The sequence below is a fragment of the Vipera berus genome (genome assembly GCF_964194415.1).
Source record: "Vipera berus genome assembly, chromosome: 14".
In the NCBI taxonomy this organism is placed as follows: domain Eukaryota; kingdom Metazoa; phylum Chordata; class Lepidosauria; order Squamata; family Viperidae; genus Vipera; species Vipera berus.
The window spans coordinates 5459077-5482570 of record NC_138217.1 but is presented as its reverse complement, the minus strand read 5'-3'; the positions used below and the strand labels follow the sequence as shown (position 1 = coordinate 5482570).

Below are 23494 nucleotides of genomic sequence, written 5' to 3'. Positions count from 1 at the left end.
GTTGATCATATGACCATGGGGATGTTGAAATGGTCGTAAGTGTGAAAAACGGTCATAAGTCCCTGTTTCAGTGCTGTTGTAACGTTGAATGGTCACTGAACATGTTATTGGAATTCAGGAACTACCTCTATTCCCAAGCTGGCAAATTCATGATAGTCTCATCTGTGCATGCAACTAAAAATCAGCCACAAAAATGTCTACCTGCATAATGTTTGCCATGGCTTGTGATTATAAATGAAGTCAATGATCTAGTGCACATAAATATTTGTTAAAAAATAAAAGCAAGGCTTTTGCTTCCTCTTGGTTATAAAAAACATCTGCAGAATTGATGGCTCATCAAACCTAGTCTGGAGTCCTAAGCCAGGATTACTCAATGCATCGCTGGTTTTATCAACTGTTGGCCCAAATTCATGTATTTACTGGCTACTCATGGATCATGCTAAGTCGAGGTTTGTTTAATACAACTTGTTGAAGCATGGTCTGTGGAACAACACAGAAATCCAAATAAGTTATGGATATGGGGTCTCCTGCCTGAGATTGGATCAGAAGACTTTCAAAGTACCTTCCAACTATTCTACTCTACTCTACTCTACTCTACTCTACTCTACTCTACTCTACTCTACTCTACTCTACTCTACTCTACTCCGCTGGAGATTAAAAGACTAGCTATTACACAGAGTCTGATGATCTACTAATCTCATTGTCTTAGAACATAGAGTAATAGAGTTGGAAAAGATATTAAAGGTTTTTCTAGTCCAACCCCCTGCTCAGGCAGGAAACCCCATGCCATTCCAGACAAATGGCTCTCCAATCTCTTCTTTAAAACCTCCAGTGATGGAGCATCCACAACTTCTGGAGGCAGGTTGTTCCACTGGTTAATTGTTCTCACGGTCAGGAAATTTCTCCTTAGTTCTAGGTTGCTTCTCTCCTTGATTAGTTTCCATCCGTTGCTTCTTGTCCTGCCCTCGGGTGCTTTGAAGAATAGATTGACCCCCTCCTCTCTGTGACAGCCCTCAAACTTTGGAAGACTGCCATCATGTCACCCCTAGTTCTTCGCTTCTTTAGAATAGACATACCTAGTTCCCTCAACCGTTCATCATATGATTTAGCCTCCAGAGCCTCAATCATCTTTGTTGCTCTTCTCTGCACTCTTTCTAGGCCAGTGTTGGCGAACTTTTTAGAGACCGAGTGCCCAAACTGCAACCCAAAACCCACTTCTGTATCATCGGGTGCCGAGTGGGCGTGGCCCATTGGGTAGGCGTGGCCCATTGGGTGGGCAGACTGGGTGGAACTAAAAAGTTCAATCAATTCCAACTTTGCGATTTCCCGCGAGAAGTTGAAATTGATTGATTGAACCTTTTTTTTTTTGCACACGGCGGCGGAGGCCTAAAGTGAAAAGGTTTTGTAAAACCGGTGCACGTGCCCACAGAAAGGGCTCTGCGTCCCACCTGTGGCATGCGTGCCATAGGTTCGCCACCACAGTTCTAGGCCCTCTGCATCTTTTTTATATTGTGGTGATACAAAAGATGATACAAGAGCTTAGTAAGCCTCTCAATCTTCTCCAGTGCTGGATTTTGCAGACAAGCAACAAGCAAAGAGCCCTGGTGACATTGATGCTCTGGATTCATTTAGATTCACTGGGCTCATCTGGAATGTCAAACTGATTTGGCCAAAATGAATTGATGGATTGATAGGGTTCATTAAATCAGTCTGAATCTGTCCATCCAGTTTGCTTCTTTTGCTTGATGGGCTTTCCCCAAATTAGGTCTGAAGCAGTTTGACAAAGCGTTTGATCGGTTTTTCCTAATACAAATCATTGGATCAAATTCAGTGGACTTTCTGAATCTGTTCGAATGGTAGAATCGGAGGCCTTTGTTGTGTGCTTTGGCAAGATTTGAAGTGGACAAAAACTTCAGCGCGTTCTTCAGCCTATTTCTCCGTGTCCTCCAGCGGCTTTGATCTTCTCGCCCGCTCCCCCGCTGAAATAATTTTCAAAAGAAAGTCAAGTCAAATCGTTTTTTTTTAAAACAGAGTCTCTGATGGTTAGAAAAGCAGACAGGTGGACTCAGCTGAGAACACAACTGGCCCTTAGTGATGTTTCTGCACTCTTTTGTCTTTGCCACCCAGCTGTTCCACTTTTCACAACACTTAAGTGACAATTTCACAGCCATTACCAGCCTGCAGTAATGATGGGCCGGGAGCTTGCGTGTAAACTGGTTGTAAACTACGAAATCCTGGGACACAGCCACAGGCAGCTCTTAAAACAGGCATAGGGAATAAATAGACTAATAAAAGCTTGCATTTTTTTTTAACAGCACAGTCTGAAGCCTTCTTAGCACCCTGGTAAACATGGCATTTAGCGGAACGGGCATTGTTAATACAAAACCATGATTGTTGGCGGTTCAACTTAAGTTTTTCTACCAGTCCTAGATGTTGGTTTAAGGATGAGTCTCAGTCCTGGAGATAGGTTTTCCCTACGAGTTTGCTTTTGGGGACCATTCAACTGTTTTCCATGGTGTTTATTTCAAAAAACGATACTCATACAGGTTAGTCCTTGACTTATAACCATTCATTTAGCGACCGTTTGAAATTGCACTGAAAAAAAGGGCCAACTGGCTAGCCATGTTGATTTGGACAGGTGGGGTCCTTGGTGCTCTCTGATGAACCACCAGGGAACCACCTAGGAGACTCCCACCAACACTGAAAGGCCAAGCCAAGCCCGCTCCCTCCTAGCACTGATGATGTTACCTAGCTGGGTAGTGAAATGTCAGCAAGGAAAGAACTAAGCTTGGACAAAGAGAGAGGAAGGAAGGAAGGTAAATGGAGGGGTGGGGAGGGAAAGAAGGAGGAAGGAAGGAGGGAAGGAAGGAAGGTAAATGGAGGGGTGGGGAGGGAAAGAAGGAGGAAGGAAGGAGGAAAAGAAGGAGGAAGGAAGGAGGGAAGGAAGGAAGGAGGGAAGGAAGGAAGGAAGATAAATGGAGGGGTGGGGAGGAAAAGAAGGAGGAAGGAAGGAGGGAAAGAAGGAGGAAGGAAGGAGGGAAGGAAGGAAGGAAGGAAGGAAGGAAGGAGGGAAGGAAGGAAGATAAATGGAGGGGTGGGGAGGAAAAGAAGGAGGAAGGAAGGAGGGAAGGAAGGAAGATAAATGGATGGGTGGGAAGGAAGGGAGGGAGGGAGAAAAGGAAGAAGGAAGGAAGGAAAGGACAAAGGGAGGGAAGGAAGGGAGGGAGGGAGAGAGGAAGGAAGAAAGATAAATGGAAGGGTGGGGAGGAAAAGAAGGAGGAAGGAAGGAGGGAAGGAAGGAAGGACAAAGGGAGGAAAAGGAGGGAGAGAGGAAGGAAGGAAGATAAATGGATGGCTGGGAAGGAAGGGAGGGAGGGAGAAAAGGAAGGAAGGAAGGAAGGACAAAGGGAGGAAAGGAAGGAAGGAAGGGAGGGAGGTAGATAAATGGATGGCTGGGAAGGGAGGGAGGGAGGGAGAAAAGGAAGAAGGAAGGAAGGAAAGGACAAAGGGAGGGAGGGAGGAAGGAAGATAAATGGATGGGGAGGGAGGGAGGGAGGGAGCAAAGAAGGCAATGGTAATGAAATGCTCAGGAATTATATTAAAACAAGCCTGGAGAACAAAACACAGCTAAAGTCTGAAACCCAGGCTGCAGAAAAGTCTCTTTGATAGAACTCCTTGGTGTATCTCCTACCTTCTGTTTTTTTCTGCGCCAGGCAGAGAAATAAACTGTTCATTCAAGTGAACGAGGGATAAGACCCTGCACAGGTAAGCTGGTTTTTATTACATTCCCCTTTTTTTTCCTATCGCAGAGTGTCTGCCTTGAGAGACCCCACATTTTTTGAAGGGCCAGTAATGAGGAACGCAACGAAAGATGGATGGAGTAATTGAAGCGGGGGGGGGGGGAGAAAAAAGGCGTTTCCTGTCCCGTTGTTAATATAGTCTCTTCTTTCTGCCAGGGTAAAGGTGAAGAGAGGGGTGAAAGTTGTCAGCATCCGAGCCAGCGACCCGTACATCTGGGAAGTCCAAAAGAGCGTGGATTATATGGGGAAGAATTCCCCAGCGGTGATATATTGCCAGAGAAAAACAGCTGGAAGCAGGTAGGCCTTGATTTTGATCCCAGCGGCTTCTTTCTGAACCCTTTTCAGATCGTATCCCAAAGATGCTTTTTCACGAAGCAACTGGGCTTGCTTGTTGTCCTTTGAAGACGTTTCGCTTCTCATCCAAGAAGCTTCTTCAACTCTGACTGGATGGTGGGGGAATGGAAGGACTTATACTCCTTGCAGAGCGCTGGTCATTTGCATCCTTTTAGAGCAGGGGTGCCAAACTCAATTTGATCATCTAAAACCTCAGCATCCATGGTGGGTTGGCTGGAACAGAACTCTGATGAAAAAGTGGGCCACCTGTTGAAGACTTTTATTTTGAGTCAACCCCACACTTGACTATCAAGTTTAGTCCTGTTTGGTCCATCAGCTGCCAAGAGCGCCTGCTTGGATATTAAACATCCTTAGTTGTGGACAGTGATAGGCCATGCAGAAACTTCCTTGTATGCACATCAGATTCTTTGACCAGGATAAGAGGTTTATGTGCATAAGGATTCAACTGGGGCGGTGAAATATCAGAGAGAAGCTAGTTGGCAGTCTGGAAAAGAGTGTTGTGATTCAGGGTCAGCCTGTGGGTTCGGCAGTTGGGTCAGACGACTCAGAGGAGGAGGGGGTGTTGGAGAGCTTGCTGATGAGAGCCCTCAGCCAGGTCCCTCCCACCTGGTTACGACGCAGACCCAGCTGTGTGAGCCTGACAGCGTGGATGAAGATGACCCACAGCTGGCCCTGTTCAAGGACGCCCGACGCAGAAGGCAGTCAATCAGGAGTAAACAGAGGAAGGCAATGGGGCACCTTGGAAGGAGGCAGAGAGAAGCCACGTCCTGAACTGTTTAAAAGGGGAATGCGTGGGAGGGCTGGTTTGCTGAAGGCAACCGTTTGAATAGCTCCTGTTTCATGGTTCGTGTCTTGTTCTGTTTGCTTTTGTGTCCATAAATTTGGCAGGCTTAGTTCCAGCCTCTTGCCTTCTTGTAAAAGGGGTTGTCCCTGCCTTTTCTGCAGGGCTGGTAGCAGGCTGGTACAGAACAAAGAGGGATTTATAACTGGCCATGCAGGTCTCAGGCCAAAGTGTCTCGGAAAAGCAAAACCGACCGTCCTCTACTATTGATAATGTTTCTTAGTTGGGTAATGAAATTTCTACAAGGAAACAGACAAGCTCAGAGAATACCAAGGACCCCACAATCCTCCTCCTCCTCTCTGCAAACTCCACTCCCTTCTAGCATTGATGATGTTACCTAGTTGGGTAATGAAATGTCTACAAGAAAACCACCAAGCTCAGAGAGCACTAAGGATCCCACAGTCCTCCTCCTCCTCCTCCTCCTCCTCTTTCTCCTCCATTCTGCAAACCCCACTCCCTTCTAGCCCTGATGATGTTACTCAGCTGGGTAATGAAACGTCTGCAAGGAAACAGCCAAGCTTCTAGAGGACCCCACAGTCCCCAAAGGTCATCATTACCTGTTCTGAGGGGTACCCATTGCTAGTTGTTACAACCCATACGCATCTCTGGAATCTCTTTTGCCACAAATTACGTCGCAAGAAACAAAGGAAGAATTTCATGTTGTATTCTTTGTTTCTGACATTTTGATCCCCAAAAGCAGGATTTCTCAATCCCAGCAACCTGTGTGGACATGAACGCCCAGCATTTCCCAGCCAGCAACTTTAAGATACACGGACTACAACTCCCAGAATTCCCCTGCCAGCAACTAATAAGTTATGTGGACTTCAACTCCCAGAATTCCGCAGCCAGCCAGCTACCTGGGGAACTCTACGCATCTTAAAATTGCTGAGCTTGAGCAATGCTGAGCTTAAAGGAAAGGGGGGAAAAGGAAGCAGTGTGTGTGTGTTTGTGCGTGTGTCTGTGTGTGTACGCGCACACGCTCATATGGGAGGTGGGGTGGGGGGAAGGGAAGATGGTTTGAATTTTGTCCAATTCCCTTGTACCATTTCTTCAAATTAAGAGCTTTAAAAGATGAATGCCTGGCTAATTGCAATCCTTGGTTTGCAGCTTGAACTCTCCAGGAGGAATTAAAAATGCTTCCTCGTCAATCTTGTTAGTGAATTTTTCAAGCCACGTTTCAAGATGTAGATTTATAGCTCCCCTGCTTTTTCCCTCCTCCTGCCCTGATGGTGTGAAACTTACCTCTTGAGCAGTCAGCATTTCGGAAGCTGGCTATTCCATTAGGACACCGTGGTGGTGAGCCTTCTGCGATCTTCTCCTGTTCTGGAATGAAGGAGTCCCTGCGGATTTTACTCCGTGGCTGACTCTAACGAGTGGCGCTCCTCTCCATTTCAAGGCCATTGAGTCAGCGCTGTCTGAAGACATTTCTGCAGTCATGTGGCTAGCATGACGTCACGGAGCGCTGTTCCATTCTCACCAAAGTGGTGCCTATTGATCTATTTGCATCTGCATAGTTTTGAACTGCTAGGTTGGCAGGAGCTGGGAAGAGGACAGGAGCTCAATGTCTTAACCACGGAGCCACTGTGCCACTTGGAATGAAAGTGGTCCATTTTCCCCAAGACTTGGATGGACTGGCACATGCCCCATGCTCTACCCAAAGCTTTGGAGGACCCTATGTTCCAAAGGACATGATGGGATTGGATGAACCGCAAAACTGAACAAATCTAAATTGTGTTTGCTTTCATTTACAACCCACTTGATTGAAGAAAACATCTGGATTCCTCCCTTGGGTCAGGTTGTAGAGGACAATTGGATGAGGAAGCTTGGACCGGTGATGGGATCAAGACCCATGTTCCTTCTGAGCTTGGAGTTTTCACTGGTCCATTCATCCACGTCCATTTATGATGTCTTTGGATGAGCTGCCTTGAAGGAAGGGTACAGGGAGTCCTTGTTTAATGACCGGTCACTGTTTGAAGTTACGACAGAGCCCCCACCTCCCACAAAAGCCACTTACAATCTGTTTCTGGCAGCACACAGATGTGCATGGACACACAAACACACACACGGTTACATGACTGCATTCCAGGTGCTGGGCAACTTTACAGCCAATTGCAGCCTTCCACAATCTCCACGATTATAAATTTATAATGTTTTTTTGCCAGTTTCCACCCTTTTCATCCAGTTCCTTGCCAATGAACAGATTTGCTTCAACCACCCCACAATTGTTCTCTTAAGCACGCCTGTGTTTGCTTCACCAGCCACCGCAAGCAAAGTTGTAAAATTGGGTTGCTCTCCACTTACAACGTACGATGGAAATTCCGGGAGCCACTAACGTCATAACTTGAGGATCTCCTGTTTACAACCCAGAAAACTTCAAGATCCTTTCCCTCACTTCAGTTTTGGGAGTCTGCGACAGAAAGAGGAAAGAATGGATTTTGCCCTGATTGGTTTCCTTGGAAGAAAAACTGTGTTTTTATGGTTCAAACATCAATAAATCAGTATTGGGAGTTCATTGGCTTTTATAATTTCAGCCTCAACATCCCTTCCTTCTGATTCTGCCTGCCTCTATCTTCTTCTATCTTCTAAGCAATCAGAGCTATAAAAGGGCAACATTAATTAACTAGAGACTCTTCCGTGCTTTTGTGTCATCGGTGGTTGGCAGGGGATTGGGGAAGCAACATTAATAAAGCTACTTTGCTACCACAGGTGAAATTTCCCAGATTAAAGGGACGCTCACACAAGTGACAAAACAGCCAGGCAGCGCAAACGTCGTTCTTATCGGTATTTTCAAATATATCACTCTGTCTGTTTGCAAATGCTCCGAGTGCAAAACCCTTATTGTAATAAGATTAACATACCAATATTATCAGAAGCAGCAGGGTGTTTTGGAATGAATATTAACTGCGAATATTATGGTTTGGCATTGGCATAGCTAATTAAGCCCATCTGTCAAATAGCATTTGAATTCCCCCCCACCCCGCAAAAAACAAACAAACCCCTTACTTGTTATCAGCTTGGGATAACGTCTTGAAGCCACATTTTTGTGTCCCCAAATATTCTTTGTTGTTGTTGTTAGCTGTGAAGTCGTGTCCGACCGATCGCGACCCTATGGACAACGTTCCTCCAGGCCTTCCTGTCCTCTACCATCTTCTGGAGTCCATTTAAGCTCACGCCTACTGCTTCAGTGACTCCATCCAGCCACCTCATTCTCCGTCGTCCCCTTCTTCTCTTGCCCTCAACCTTTCCCAGCATGAGGCTCTTCTCCAGTGAGTCCTTCCTTCTCATTAGGTGGCCAAAGTATTTGAGTTTTAGCTTCAGGATCTGGCCTTCTAAAGAGCAGTCAGAGTTGATCTCCTCTAGGACTGACCAGTTTGATCGCCTTGCAGTCCAAGGGACTCGCAGGAGTCTTCTCCAGCACCATAGTTCAAAATATTCCTTAGTGGGGTTCAAAGGTACAGGTGACTTGTGTTGGTTAAAAAAATAGACTGGGATGTTGGGGGATGGGGCTGGTGGAAAATTCCTTAGGGATGAGAAATAAAAGATGGTCCAGTGGCTGAGTTTCCTCCTTCTGCTCCATCAACATTTTGTTTCAAACATGGGTTTCAACCCTTCCTGAGGTCCTACAGATGTGCTTGCTGGGTATCCTTGAAGATTCCTAGCAAAAGAAAAAGATCCAAACCAAGTAAGGTAGAAATATTCTTCTTCAGGAATTCCGATCTTGTTGAAGATAAAGGTAAAAAAGGTAAAGGTTCCCCTATCTGGGTTAATTAAAAGGAGGGCCAATGTGGATGGCCACAAGGGAGACAAATGATAAGGTCATCATGTAAATATCACGAGTTTGATATCAAGATTGGAGGAGGAGGAGGAGGAGGAGGAGAAACAGGAGGAGGAGGGGGAGGAAGAAAAAGGAAGGAAGGAAGGAAAGACAAGGAGAAGGAAGGAAGAGAGCATAAGAGAGGAGGAGGAGGAGGGGAAGGGGAAGAAGAAAGAATGAAGGGTGAAAGGAAAGGAAGGGAGAGAGGGAGGACGGGAGGGAGAGAGAGAGGATGGGGATGGGAATGGAAATGGTGGCTCAGCGGGTTAGGACGCTGAGCTTGTCGATCAGAAGGTCGGCAGTTTGGCGGGTCGAATCCCGAGTGCCGCGTAGCAGAGTGAGCGCCTGTTACTCATCCCAGCTTCTGCCAACCTAGCAGTTCAAAAGCACGTAAAAATGCAAGTAGGAAAATAGGGACCACTACGGTGGAAAGGTAACAGCATTCCGTGTGCCTTTGGCGTCTAGTCATGCCGGCCACATGACCCCGGAGACGTCCTCGGACAAGCGCTGGCTCTTCGGCTTTGAAACGGAGATGAGCACCGGCCCCTAGAGTCGGAAACGACTAGCACGCATGTGCGGGGGAACCTTTACCTTTATGTGAGTTTTTATAGAGTTTGATCATTGTTGCTAGGAGCCAGTGAGTAAGTCAAATCATTCCATCTGCACCTCTTTTTATAACAGTTTAGTCCAGGGGTCCCCAACCCCTGGGCCGTGGACCAGTGGCATGCCAGCAACCGGGCTGCACAAACAAGCAAAGCAGCACACAAAACCACACACTCTCCGGTCCACGGAAAAACCTCTCTCCACGCAACCAGTCCCTGGTGCCCAAAAGCTTGGGGACCTCTGGTTTAGTAGATCAAGGGTATTTCGAAATGCAGTATATCTCACACTCCGGAAAGCATATTTGGCAAACTATCCTGGTGGACCAGCTGGATAAACAACGGCAGTGTGGTCTGGATTAGGAGCCCACAGCTCACGTGAAATTCATACGGCAGAAATGCAGTCTCCTTTTTAGAGATAATCTAGCTGTACACAATCATCTCATCTTGCACCACACAACTATGGGTGCAGCCTCATTAACTGATTAGGACCGTCTCCTATCCTGCAATAGCAAAACAAACCATTTGGGGGGGCAGGGGACCCCCCTACTCCTGAGAATGACCCCTTACTTCTGCCCTGCCCTCCGGTGCCCAAGAGAATAAGCCAATCCCCTCTTCTTTTCATTTTCATTTATCCCTGGTCCTTTTATGCTTTGTGACTAATTCTCATTTTGGCAGCCTAACTTTAAATTATTTACCATCCAGCCTTTTGAATGAGTCAGAGTCCCATTCTTGTAACCTGTTGCAGCTGCAGACATGTTCCTTGGGGACTCTCTGGAACATTATAATTCCCAAAATGACACACACACACACACACACCACTTCCGAGTTTTGGCAACTCACCCTGCATCAATATTCCAGACAAGGAATAACGGATGGAAACTGATCAAGGAGGAATTCAACCTAGAGATAAGGAGAAATTTTCAGACAGTGAGAACCATCAGCCGATGGAACAGAAGTTGCCTCCAGAAGTTGTGGGAGCTTCATCACTGGAGGCTTTCAAGAAGAGACTGGACGGCCATCTGTCAGAAATGGGGTAGGGTCTCCTGCTTGTGTGGGTGGGTGGAGGGTTAGACTAGATGACCCACAAGGTCCCTTCCAACTCTCTTACTCTGTTCTATTCTCAATTAAACTCTAACAACTAGAATAACTACTGTATGGCTTCCTGGTGTTCATTAAAATGTTTCATAAACCCAGTATTGTATTGTAGATCACCGCTAACGTAGTATATGTGTGTTTTAATGAGTTGGGGGGGGGCTCGGATCATTTCCCCCCACCCCCAAGAGGCATTTTATGGCAAGAGGACAAGGAAAATTGCCGATGGCTGCAAAAATAACATTTTGTAAAAGGTGTTCCATCCCGTTGAGAGAAATAGATTTCAATTTACAATGTTGCAGGAGAGTGGAGTTGCAAGACTACAGAGAGACACTTAAACCGTGCTGGATGCTTGGGGCAGGAGATTTTTTTTTTTTGCTGTGGTCTGTAATTATAATTAACTACATTGAGAGTGCATTGTGGGAAACTGCACTTTTTACCAGTGGAAAAACTCTTCTTTTGCACTCTAGAGGCACAATAATGGGCAGCCCCTCCCAGCAGGACTTCCCATTTTGTCCACAGTGCAGGCTAGATAGTAGCAGAGTCCCAAAATCACTTTAGCAACGTCTGGAAGTCGGAGGACTGAGCTTGCCCCAGTCAACAAGAAACTGTTTATGTGTCCTGCATGAGGGCAAAGGATCTGGGCTCTTTTAAATGAAAACTCAAAAGCAAAAGGAGACCTAGCTGAATAATTGAACAACAACAACAACAACAACAACAACCAAAAAACAACAACAACCCCAAACATATTTGAGGATCTATTCTTTGTGTTTACCCAATGACGTTGTTTCAAGAGAGCACAGAGAAGAGCAACAAAGATGATTAGGGGGCTGGAGGCTAAAACATACAAAGAACAGTTGCGGAAATTGAGTTAGTGTAATGAGAAAAAGGACTAGGGGAGATAGGGAAGCAGTGTTCCAATATCTGAGTGGCTGACACCAAGAAGAGGGAGTCAAGATGTTCTCCAAAGCGCCTGAAGGCAGGACAAGAAGCAACAGATGGGAACTAATCAAGGAAAGAAGCAACCTGGAATTAAGGAGAATTTCCCTAAGAGTGAGAACAGTTAACCAGTGGAACGACTTGCTTCCAGAAGTTGTGGATGCTCCATCACTGGTGGTTTCTGAGAAGAGACTGGACAACCATTTGTCTGAAATGGTGTAGGGTCGCCTGCTTGAGCAAGGGGTTGGACTAGAAGACCTTGAAGGTCCCTTCCAACTCTGTTATTCTATTATCTCCCACACAATAATAGTGTTCCAGTATCTCAGGGACGCGGTGGCTCAGTGGGTTAGGACGCTGAGCTTGTCGATCTGAAGGTCGGCAGTTTGGCGGGTCGAATCCCGAGTGCCGTGTAGCAGAGTGAGCGCCTGTTACTCGTCCCAGCTTCTGCCAACCTAGCAGTTCGAAAGCACGTAAAAATGCAAGTAGAAAAACAGGGACCGCTACGGTGGGAAGGTAACAGCGCTCCGTGCGCCTTTGGCATCTAGTCATGCCGGCCACATGACCACGGAGACGTCCTCGGACAAGCGCTAGCTCTTCGGCTTTGAAACGGAGATGAGCACCGGCCCCTAGAGTCGGAAACGACTAGCACGCATGTGCGGGGGAACCTTTACCTTTACCTTTATCTCAGGGGCTGCCCCAAAGAAGAGGGAGTCAACCTATTCTCCAAAGCACCCGAAGGCAAGACAAGAAGCAATGGATGGAAAATAATCAAGGAGAGAAGCAACCTAGAACTAAGGAGAAACTTCCTGACAGTCAGAACAATTAACCAGTGGAACAACCTGCCTCCAGAAGCGGTGAATGCTCCAACACTGGAAGTTTTTAAGAAGAGACTGGACAGCCATTTGCCTGAAATGGTATAAGGTTTCCTGCCTGAGCAGGGGGTTGGACTAGATGACCTCCAAGGTCCCTTCCAACTTTATTATTATTATTATTATTATTATTATTATTATTATTATTATTATTATTATTATTATTATTATTATTATTATTATTACTACTACTGCTACTACTACTACTACTACTACTACTACTACTACTACTACTACTATTATTGAGAGAAGCAACAGAGAACCAAGGAGAAATGTTTGAACACTGGGCAGCAAATGATGCAAAGTTTAAACCCATGTTCATCCTTGACAATGGGGCCTTGCAAAGGTGTCACTTTGACAGACCTCGTTGCAAGAAATGAGCATGGATAAGCAGCTTGGGGATGAGGAGTAAGGCGAAACAAAAGCATTTCATTTTTCTAAAAAAAAAACTCGGTCTGATGAAGCCATGAATATTTTGTTTGACAGGTGATAGTTTGCCAGTTCCCTACTGTATCACCTTAAATGTTGGGAAATCAGCATCCGTGGTCACCTCTGTCAGCTTTGTTGTTTGTTCAATGCTATGGAAAATGACAGGTGGGCTGAATGAAATGTCAGGGTAAAAAAAAAAAAGACTTCAGGCCATCTTTGGGGACAATGTTAACTCAGGTTTTTCCCCCAGCTAGCTGCTCTTCATCATTTCAAACAGAAATGAGAGAATCACTGGGGGGTTAGTTCAGAAATAAGGGGAACTCACCAAGTGGACAATGAGATTGTGTAAGCTCCTAAATGACGCAGTGGCTCAGTGGGTTAGGACGCTGAGCTTGTCGATCAGAAGGTCAGCAGTTTGGTGGCTCGAATCCTGAGTGCCGCGTAACAGAGTGAGCGCCTGTTACTCGTCCCAGCTTCTGCCAACCTAGCAGTTCGAAAGCACGTAAAAATGCAAGTAGAAAAATAGGGACCACTCCGGTGGGAAGGTAACAGCGTTCCGTGCACCTTTGGCGTCTAGTCATGCCGGCCACATGACCACGGAGACGTCCTCGGACAAGCGCTGGCTCTTTGGCTTTGAAACAGAGATGAGCACCGGCCCCTAGAGTCGGAAACGACTAGCACGCATGTGCGGGGGAACCTTTCCCTTTTAAGCTCCTAAAACCAGCATGAAGTGGTAGCCTTCACCAGAACGTTCCTTCTTCTGATGCAGGGGTGTCAAACTCGCAACGTCACGTGACGTGTCGCGACGTATCATGACTTTTTTTTGCCATTGCTGGCATTGGGATGGGCACGGTTTCACTATGATGCATCTGGCCCGTGCCGGGCCGGCAGTTTAACACCCCTGTTCTAATGCCTTAGAACAGGGGTGCTAGTTGTGACTGTAGCATGTTGAAACTGGTTTTCTTGCAAACATTTCATGACCCAACTAGGTAACATCATCAATGCTAGAAGGGTGTGGGGTTTGTTTTCTGTTTATATACTAGTGGTTTGCCCTGACAGGGTTAGTGGGAGTGTTCTTGGTGGTTTATTATTTAACTCTTTGTTTGAGTAGGCATTTCCTTGATGGAGCTATTGATTATAAGCTTGATTGTTAGTTTATTGTTAATCCTGGCATTAATTTCTATTGATCTGGGTGTTATTTCCCGGGTGTTATTTGCTGGTTTATTGTTAATCCTGGCATTAATTTCTGTTTATCTGGGTGTTATTTGCTGGATGTTATTTGGTCTTTTTGCTTCCTTTGTATCTTTACGATTGCCTCTTTTGAAATGGTATGGAGATGTTGTTTATCTCTATCTGCCTGTTGATGGCTGTTTTGCCTGAGCTTCTGAGAATTCTCTAGCCTGGATTTAGCTCGGTCTAGGACGTTCACAGTTACTCAGGTGCAATTATGGTGAAGTCTGTCCATGTGTTGTGCAATTAAGGTGATATATGTATCTCTCTGTGCAGTTTGTAGGGTTGATTATTGTGAAATGCTTTTGTAAGCCTTACAGGTTTGCTTGATACAGAAGCTCACCAAATTGGTTATAGATCTTCAGCTTGTGCAACATTGATTGATTAGGGCCATCAATGTAGTGTCAACTTTTATTGACCACCTAGATGTAACTTCTCTGTGCTGGTCCGAAGCTGACCTTTTAATGCATTCATTATTGCTGTAATTGAGTCCATCCACCATTTTCCCCCTCTTTTCCCAGACTTCTGGATTGCTCAAGGGAACTTGAGTTTTGCATCAAGTATCCAAAATACAATATCTTCAGCCTGGTCTTTTGTGTTTCAAATGAGAATGCTGGATCGATTTGTTCCAGGATCCATTGATCTGTTCTCCTGGCTATCACCACCAATATTGAAATGCATCAATATCCTTTCTATCCATCTTCAAGGCCCAACTTTCGCATCCATAAATTGCCAAGTTGAAATAATTGCCCACACAGTTCTAGTTTTGATTGATGTAGGCACATCACAGTACCACATTGTTTTTCTTTTGCAAGGCCTTCATTGCTATCCTATCAGATATCAATCTGGGGTAGAACAGAATAGAATAGAATAGAATAGCAGAGTTGGAAGGGACCTTAGAGGTCTTCTAGTCCAACCCCCTGCTCAGGCAGGAAACCCTATACCATTTCAGACAAATGGCTGTCCAGTCTCTTCTTAAAAACTTCCAGTGTTGGAGCATTCATAGCTTCTGGAGGCAGGTTGTTCCACTGGTTAATTGTTCTCACTGTCAGGAAGTTTCTCGTTAGTTCTAGGTTGCTTCTCTCCTTGATTAGTTTCCATCCATTACTTCTTGTCCTGCCCTCAGGTGCTATGGAGAATAGCTTGACTCCCTCTTCTTTGGGGCAGCCCCTGAGATATTGGAAGGCTGCTATCATGTCACCCTAGTCCTTCTTGTCACTAAACTAGACACACCCAATTCCCGCAACCGTTTTAGCCTCCAGTCCCCCAATCATCTTTGTTGCTCTTCTCTGCACTTTTTCTAGAGCAGGCAATTTCTAGGGTGGGCAATTAATTTTCTCAAGAGGCCACATGAGAAACTGGGATTGTTGTGGAGGGCCGAAACAGTAGTTCCTGGTTGTGCTTTGTCGGTCTCTTCTGCAAGGCCACACTTTGACTGATGGTGGGTGACGAAGCCTCCTTAAATTTCCAATTACCTCCTGTGGGCCAGACAAGGACAGCCAAAGAGCTGGATGTGACCCAGGGCTCAGAAAATGCCACGGTCTCTACAGGTAGCCCCCAACTTACGACTCTAACTGAGCCCAACGTTTCTCTTGCTAAGTGAGACAGTTATTAAGCAGCTTTTGCCCCACTTTATGACCTTTCCTGCCACCGTTGTTAAGTGAATCACTGCAGTTGATAAGTTAATCACATGGTTGTTAAGTGAATCTGGCTTCCCCATTCGCTTGGCTGATCAGAAGGGGATCACGTGACCCCGGGACGCTGCAACCGTCATAAACGTGAGTCACTTGCCAAGCGTCTGGATTTTGATCACCTGACCGTGGGGATGCTGCAGTGGCCTAAGGGTGAAAAATGGTCCTAAGTCTCTTTCTTCAATGCCATTGTAACTTCCACCGGTCACTAAACAAGTCAAGGACTATCTGTACTAGTCTGTGGCACATTTCTTGACTGCTGGTCCCTTTGTCACTGTTAGTCAATCCTGAAAGACAGAAGCTATCCAAAATTTTAGTATCTTATTTCTCATTTCAATGCTGGTTGCTGAGCCTGCTGTCACTAGTCTGGTCTAATGTCATTAAATATAATTAGAGTCTAATTTTTTTCACTGTGCTCCTTAATTTTCATCACCAGGACTTGCAGATCATTTGCATTTTCAACTGTCACAGTCATGTCATCAACGTAACACGGGTTATTGATGTTTCTTCCTCCAATTTTAAAACCATAATCATCTTTCAATTCCGCTTCCCTCAGTACTTATTCAAGATGTTGGTTTGATTCACTTCAACCTCAATGAGTTGTCCTCTTATAGCTGAAGACGTTGTACAAATCTACTCTCAAGGGTTAGTTTACAATTCCTTGTACGGTAGAAAGCGAGAAGCTGGGTTAAATCACTATTTAGAATCAGAATAACAGAGTTGGAAGGGAATTGGAGGTCATCTAGTCCAACCCCCCCCCCCCACTCAAGCAGGAGACCCTACACCATTTCTGACAGATGGCAGTTCCATCTCTTCTTGAAAGCTTCCAGTGATGAAGCTCCCACAACCTCTGAAGGCAACTTCTGTTCCATTGGTTGATTGTTCTCACTGTCAGGATATTTCTCCTTAGTTCCAGGTTGAATGTCACCTTGATCCATTTCCATCTCCGTTATTTATTTATTTATTTATTTATTTATTTATTTATTTATTTATTTATTTATTTATTTATTTTATTTTTAATCCCATTTATATCCCGCCCTTCTCCGAAGACTCAGGGAGGCTTACAATCTAAGAAGCACAAACCAATGTGCTTAGCAATAGACTTCATTCTATGTATATGCCTGCTTATTAGGGCTTTCACACACACCCCAAGCGGCATTATTACAAAGTCAGCTTAATTGCCCCCAACAATCTGGGTCCTCATTTTACCTACCTCGGAAGGATGGAAGGCTGAGTCAACCTTGAGCCTGGTGGGATGCGAACCTGCACTCATTGCAGGCAGCTGGTGTTACTTAAGGAGGCATTAGCCCACTGCTCCACCAAGGCTCCTTGTCTGGCCTTCAGGTGCTTTGGAAAATAGGTCGATAGAGTTATTTAAATGAAATGTGTTGCAGGAATCCAGTCCAACTGGATGTGGTGCACTGCTTCCCTTTCTGAGGTTAGAGGCTGGGCCCTTGTAAAATGGCATGACAATATTTTAGAGGTCCTTGGTGCTCTCTGAGCTTGGTGGTCTAGCTACTAGCATGATGATGTTACCTAGTTTGGGTAATGAAATGTCTGCAAGAAAATTATCAGGCTCAGAGAGCACCAAGGACCCCAGAGTCTCCCTCCTTCTCTTTGCAAACCCCACTCCCTTCTATCACTGATGGTGTTACCTGGTTTGGGTAATGAAACTTCTGCAAGAAAACAAGCAAGCTCAGAGAGCACCAAGGACCCCACAGTCCGTCCTTCCTTCCTTCCTTCCTTCCTTCCTTCCTTCCTTCCTTCCTTCCTTCCTTCCTTCCTTCCTTCCTTCCTCCCTCCCTCCCTCCCTCCCTCCCTCTTCTCCATAAATTCCACTCCCTTCTATCACTGATGGTGTTACCTGGTTTGGGTAATGAAACTTCTGCAAGAAAACAAGCAAGCTCAGAGAGCACCAAGGACCCCACAGTCCTTCCTTCCTTCCTTCCTTCCTTCCTTCCTTCCTTCCTTCCTTCCTTCCTTCCTTCCTCCCTCCCTCCCTCCCTCCCTCCCTCCCTCCCTCCCTCCCTCTTCTCCATAAATTCCACTCCCTTCTATCACTGATGGTGTTACCTGGTTGGGTAATGAAACTCCTGCAAGAAAACAACCAGGCTCAGAGAGCACCAAGGACCCCACACCTCAACCCTGAGCTATAAATATTCTCCTTTATTGGTAATGGCAATATTTGCACACTCACGACTTATTTCAGTGGATTTCTTGACGTACGAACGCAATGACTGGCTAGTTACAGATGTTTACTCTCTAGCTCAGGGCTCTTCAAACGTGGCCCTTTGATGACTTGTGGACTTCAACTCCCAACTCCCGTGCCTGGCTGAGGAATTCTGGGAGTTGAAGTCCACAAGTCATCAAAGGGCCAAGTTTGAAGAGCCCTGAGCTAGCTAGTTCTTCAATTTAATAACCATCAGATGGAGTTCTGAGATAGAAGACATTTTCCTCCTCCCTTTTCCGATTATTTAAGTTCCTTTTCCCCTACTACGTGCAAAGCAACTGGGCTTAGCTTAACTTCTGTCCAAGCCAATATTCCAAAGGGGCTTTTTCAAGAGGCAACTGGACTTTCTTGGTTTTTCCTTGAAGACATTTCACTTCTCATCCAAGAAGCTTCTTCGGTTTTCTTCTTCAGTTCTTCAGTTCTCCAGAACTGAAGAAGCTTCTTGGATGAGAAGCGAAACGTCTTCATGGAAAAGCGAAGGAAGTCCAGTTGCCTCTTGAAAAAAAAGCACCTTTGGGACAAGATATGACCTGGATGACTGAGAATCGCCATGGACGTTCAAGCCAATAGCTTCTCAGTTCAGGAGCTCCTTTGGATGTTACCCTTTTTTCACCGTGAATGTCTTTCTCCGACTTAGTTCCATAATTTGGATGCGGTTCTGTATCTTCTGTTCACCTCGTACTATATGTTATTACAAACACAGTTTTAAAGTTTCCTGCAAACACGTTCATTTGTCGTTCATTTGACAAGTCATGGTTGAACCAGCCCGGGGAGGGGGGGCTTATCTTTCATCTCAACCTTGTAGTTTATACAATGTCCGAACTAGATTTATGCTTCTGCTCGGAAATTCTAATGTAGATGGCTCAGATTAAAATCCCCGAGTAGTTGGTTTAATTTGTTTTGACCTCAAGGAGATCTGGAGATTTTGACTTTTCTGGACACAATCCTCAACAGGGTCCTTAAACCAAAACAAATGTGCAGCTGAAACTCCCTGGATAATAATAATAATATAATAATAATAATAATAATAATAATAATAATAATAATAATAATAATAATAATAATAATAATAATAATAATAATAATAATAATAATAAGAAGAAGAAGAAGAAGAAGAAGAAGAAGAAGAAGAAGAAGAAGAAGAAGAAGAAGAAGAAGAAGAAGAAGAAGAAGAAGAAGAAGTTGGAAGGGACCTTGGAGGTCATCTAGTCCAACCCCCTGCTCAGGCAGGAAACCTTATACCATTTCAGACAAATGGCTGTCCAGTCTCTTCTTAAAAACCTCCAGTGTTGGAGCATTCACCGCATCTGGAGGCAGGTAGTTCCACTGGTTAATTGTTCTAACTGTCAGGAAGTTTATCCTTAGTTCCAGGTTGCTTCTCTCCTTGGTTAGTTTCCATCCGTTGCTTCTTGTCCTGCCTTCGGGTGCTTTGGAGAATAGCTTGACTCCCTCTTCTTTGGGGCAGCCCCCGAGATATTGGAACACTGCTATCATGTCACCCCTCACCCTTCTCTTCATTAAACTACACATACCCAATTCCAGCAACCGTTCCTTGTACGTTTTAGCCTCCAGTCCCCCGATCATCTTTGTTGCTCTTCTCTGTACCCTTTCTAAGATCCTACAGTCTAGTTAGGAAGACTTATACGTTTGTTTGTTTTTCTTACCTTCTCTTCCCCCCCCTCTTCCCGCCGGTCCTAGATTTATCAACTCTCACTTCTACGGCAGCTTCTGTATTTTTTTCACCCCTCTTCCTTCTACACTAAAATATGCAGGTGTATTCCTTCCAATGTTTTGGTTTTGGCAGCTTGCATTTCCATAATATACTTGGCAAGCGGCTTCTTATACCCTCATGTTTTATTTTATACATGATCTTCATCAACATACGCATTTTGAAGCACACATTTCCCTAAGGAAACTGCTTTCCCCCTTCCCCACTCCCCCTACTTTTAAATGTTTGGTGTCGTAACATTTGGAGGGGTGCAAATTTTGAAGAACGGGTCCTGGTTTCCCACATGTCTGGCAAGGTTTTATCCCAGCATGAGCTGAATGCAATTATTTTACTGCCCTAACTTAGGTCAATACTTAGCAGTTCTCTCCTCTCTTGAAATGTCTCCTTAAGGTTGAACCCAGGGCTAAGGTTTATTGTCAATTTGCTGCACTTCCTTGAAATTCAATATATCTCTAACCACCAGGATCGGGTGGATTAAAAAAAAAAAATTAGGAGAACGCGAGTGAGAATTTGTCAAAGCAAATTCACGGTAAGAAGAACGGTTTCTTCTCAAAACCAGCAATTCCATTCCGTTATTCCGTTTATTCTTTTATTTTTTATTTCCTCTTTCTGTCTCTCTTACACCCGCGCCCCCCCCCAACACAAACGTGGCTAACAAATATTATGCCAAATCTTGGAAATAAATCTCTTGTCTTTAAAGTGTAATTTCAGACAGGGAATTTTCTAGGACCTAATCGAGCTTTTTTCTTCCATTTTCACCTTTATCTCCCTTCCTTCCTTCCTTTTAAAGGGCTGAGATTCTACTTTTATTTGAACCCCATCTATTCTGTGCGGTTTTTAAAAAAGGTATTCTTTACAATTCATTGTATGCCTGCACGGGGGGGGGGGGGGGAGGAAATCAGCAAGAATGTCAGGGCTACATAAAAATAGGCAGATATAAAAAGTATTGCATTTTCTTTCTTTTTTTGCAAAAATGTGTGTGTTTTTTTCCCCTTTTGCTGCTGTGAAAAAACAACAACCTGGAAACCAAGGAGATGTAGAGGCCGCTGAATTCTATGAGCAGAGGCAGCTGGGAGATAGTTAATATTTTTCTATACGCCCTTTTGAATATGATATCATTTTTATTCCCACTCAATCTTTACACCAGATTCAATTTCCATGGGCTGATCCTAACTTCTCAGGGACCATGGGTGAATATCCGAAGGGATCAAAGGGTTGGGAGAATCTTCAAGCTGCAGCAAGTCAATACCCACCACCCACCCACCCACCCACCCCCCGTTCAGCTGAAAGATCTGAGGAGGAGCTATTCTAGCTTCAGTATGAATCTAGGTGTCTGTGAGATCTAGAATCCCACTTTCTTAGGCACCTGGATCACAGGAAGAAGGGTACTTGAATTCAGATATAACTCAACTTCAGATCGCCAGCTGAATGTGTGGAAACCAAGGAAAATATGAGGCTGTATGATTTGTCTGTTCAACTGGAAGCCCTCCATACATTCAGCTGAATGTCTAACTGTGGCTTAATTTGGAAAGCAGACCAACAAACCTTTTAGAAGTAAAGAAACAATTTCAATACTAAAGCTTCCGCATTAAATTCTTCCCTCAGGGGGCAACAAAGGAAATCCTAAAGGAAAAGTTAAGATCCCTTTCCTCACATTCTCCTTCGGTATAGTACTATGTAAGTTCTACAGTAAATATAGAACTCCTTGGTATTAGAAAAATTTAAAATTATTGTAATTTCATCACAAATTCATGTAGATTTTAACTTTTACCCCCCAAAAATGTTGATATAGAAGAACATATTAATGTCCCTCCAGGTCTGCAATGTCATCAGAAAAGGACACATCTGTTTGGGGTCAACTCTAATGCAAGTAAAAATAAGTAAGACATATAAGTGAAAGGAAATACCTGTATCGCTAGAAGATAATTCAGTGAAAGTAGATTATGCTGGCTGCAGTAGGAGCAGGAGACCCCAAACACTCTGCGCTTGATTGTTTTCTTGCAGACGTTTCATTACCCAACTAGGTAACATCATCAGTTCCTCCTCCTCCTCCTCCTCCTCCTCCTCCTCCTCTCCATTCTAGCACTGATGATGTTCCCTAGTTGGATCATGAAACATCTGTAAAAAACCACCAAGCTCAGAGAACATCAAGGACCCCACAGTCCTCCTCCTCCTCCTCCCCCTTCTAGCACTGATGATGTTCCCTAGTTGGGTCATGAAATGTCTGTGAGAAAAACACCAAGCTCAGAGAACACCAAGGACCCCACAGTCCTCCTCCTCCTTCTCGTCCCCCTTTTAGCACTGATGATATTCCCTAGTTGGGTCATGAAATGTTTGCAAAAAAACCCCACCAAGCTCAGAGAACACCAAAGACCCCACAGTCCTCCTCCTCCTCCTCCTCCCCCTTCTAGCACTGATGATGTTCCCTAGTTGGGTCATGAAATGTTTGCAAAAACCCCCACCAAGCTCAGAGAACATCAAGGACCCCACAGTCCTCCTCCTCCCCCTCCTCCCCCTTCTAGCACTGATGGTGTTCCCTAGTTGGGTCATGAAATGTCTGTGAGAAAAACACCAAGCTCAGAGAACACCAAGGACCCCACAGTCCTCCTCCTCCTCCTCCTCCTCCTCCTCCTCCTCCTCCTCCTCCTCCTCCTCCTCCTGATGATGATGATGTGATCTAGTTGAGTGATGAAACGTCTGCAACAAAACAACCAAGATGGCAGAGCACCAAAACTTCCCATTTCAACCCCGAGCTACAAATATTCTCTTCTGTTGAAACTCTTTGTTTTATATTGAATTCAGCCGCACAACTCTCTTCAGCAGCGCAGGAAGATCAGCCATTATTGTCTATAGAATAATTCCTTGACCCCACCACCTCACCCCAAACAGGAATCTGTCTCCACCCCAAACTTAGAAATGCCAAAATTTCTTAAATGATCAAAGGCAGGCCTTTCTTTGCTGAAGCTTCTTCTTGTCTATTTTTTTCGTGCTCAAACTTAAGGAAACAAAAGAGGAGGGGAAAAAAATTCTTTTTTTGTAATTTTTATTCCAATTAGGTCTAGTTGAGGCAGCAAATATTGTACCTGGAAACTGGCTAATTGCAGAATGTCTCCTCAGAGACTAACATCTTGTTAATTGCTGGAGGCAATTCGTTTTTGTCTGAAAAAAATTCATAGTGACTGTTGCATTTGTCTGGGAAGCAAAGTATTCAAGAAGCAGTTTGAGGCTGAAAGATGAAGAAAATTTTAAAAAGGCTTTTAAAATACAAGCAGTCCTTGTATTTATGACCGTTACTGAGCCTGGCAATTTTAGTTGTAAGTCATGACAGTTGTAAAAGGGGTGATTTTGTGACCAAACCTGTTTTTAGGACCTTGTTTGGGGTGATGATTAAGCGAACACCCCAGTCATAAAGTAAATCCACTGTTTGCTCTGAGCTAGTTGTGGAGAGAAACTAGAAGTAAATGCTGGCTTCCAGGAAAAATATCATAAATCATGGTCTCATGATTGTCTGAAATGATACAAGGTTTCCTGCCTGAGCAGGGGGTTGGACTAGAAGACCTCCAAGGTCCCTTCCAACTCTGCTATTCTATTCTATTCTATTCTATTCTATTCTATTCTATTCTATTCTATTCTATTCTATTCTATTCTATTCTATTCTATTCTATTCTATTCTATTCTATTCTATTCTATTCTATATTTTCTATTCTATTCTATTCTATTCTATTCTATTCTATTCTATTCTATTCTATTCTATTCTATTCTATTCTATTCTATTCTATTCTATTCTATATTTTCTATTCTATTCTATTCTATTCTATTCTATTCTATTCTATTCTATTCTATTCTATTCTATTCTATTCTATTCTATTCTATT

General features: G+C 44.4%; 1 protein-coding gene across 1 annotated transcript in view; it reads left to right on the top strand.

Annotated features, from left to right (window-relative positions):
- The window catches only part of LOC308674547 (transmembrane protein 132D-like), a gene marked incomplete at both ends in the record, with an annotated part of 253795 nt that overhangs the window by 85809 nt on the left and 144492 nt on the right, over window positions 1-23494 (top strand). Inside the window, one exon of the mRNA XM_081339121.1 lies at window positions 3957-4097. Coding sequence (XP_081195247.1) covers window positions 3957-4097 — 141 coding nt within the window. The remainder of the gene's footprint in view (window positions 1-3956; window positions 4098-23494) is intronic.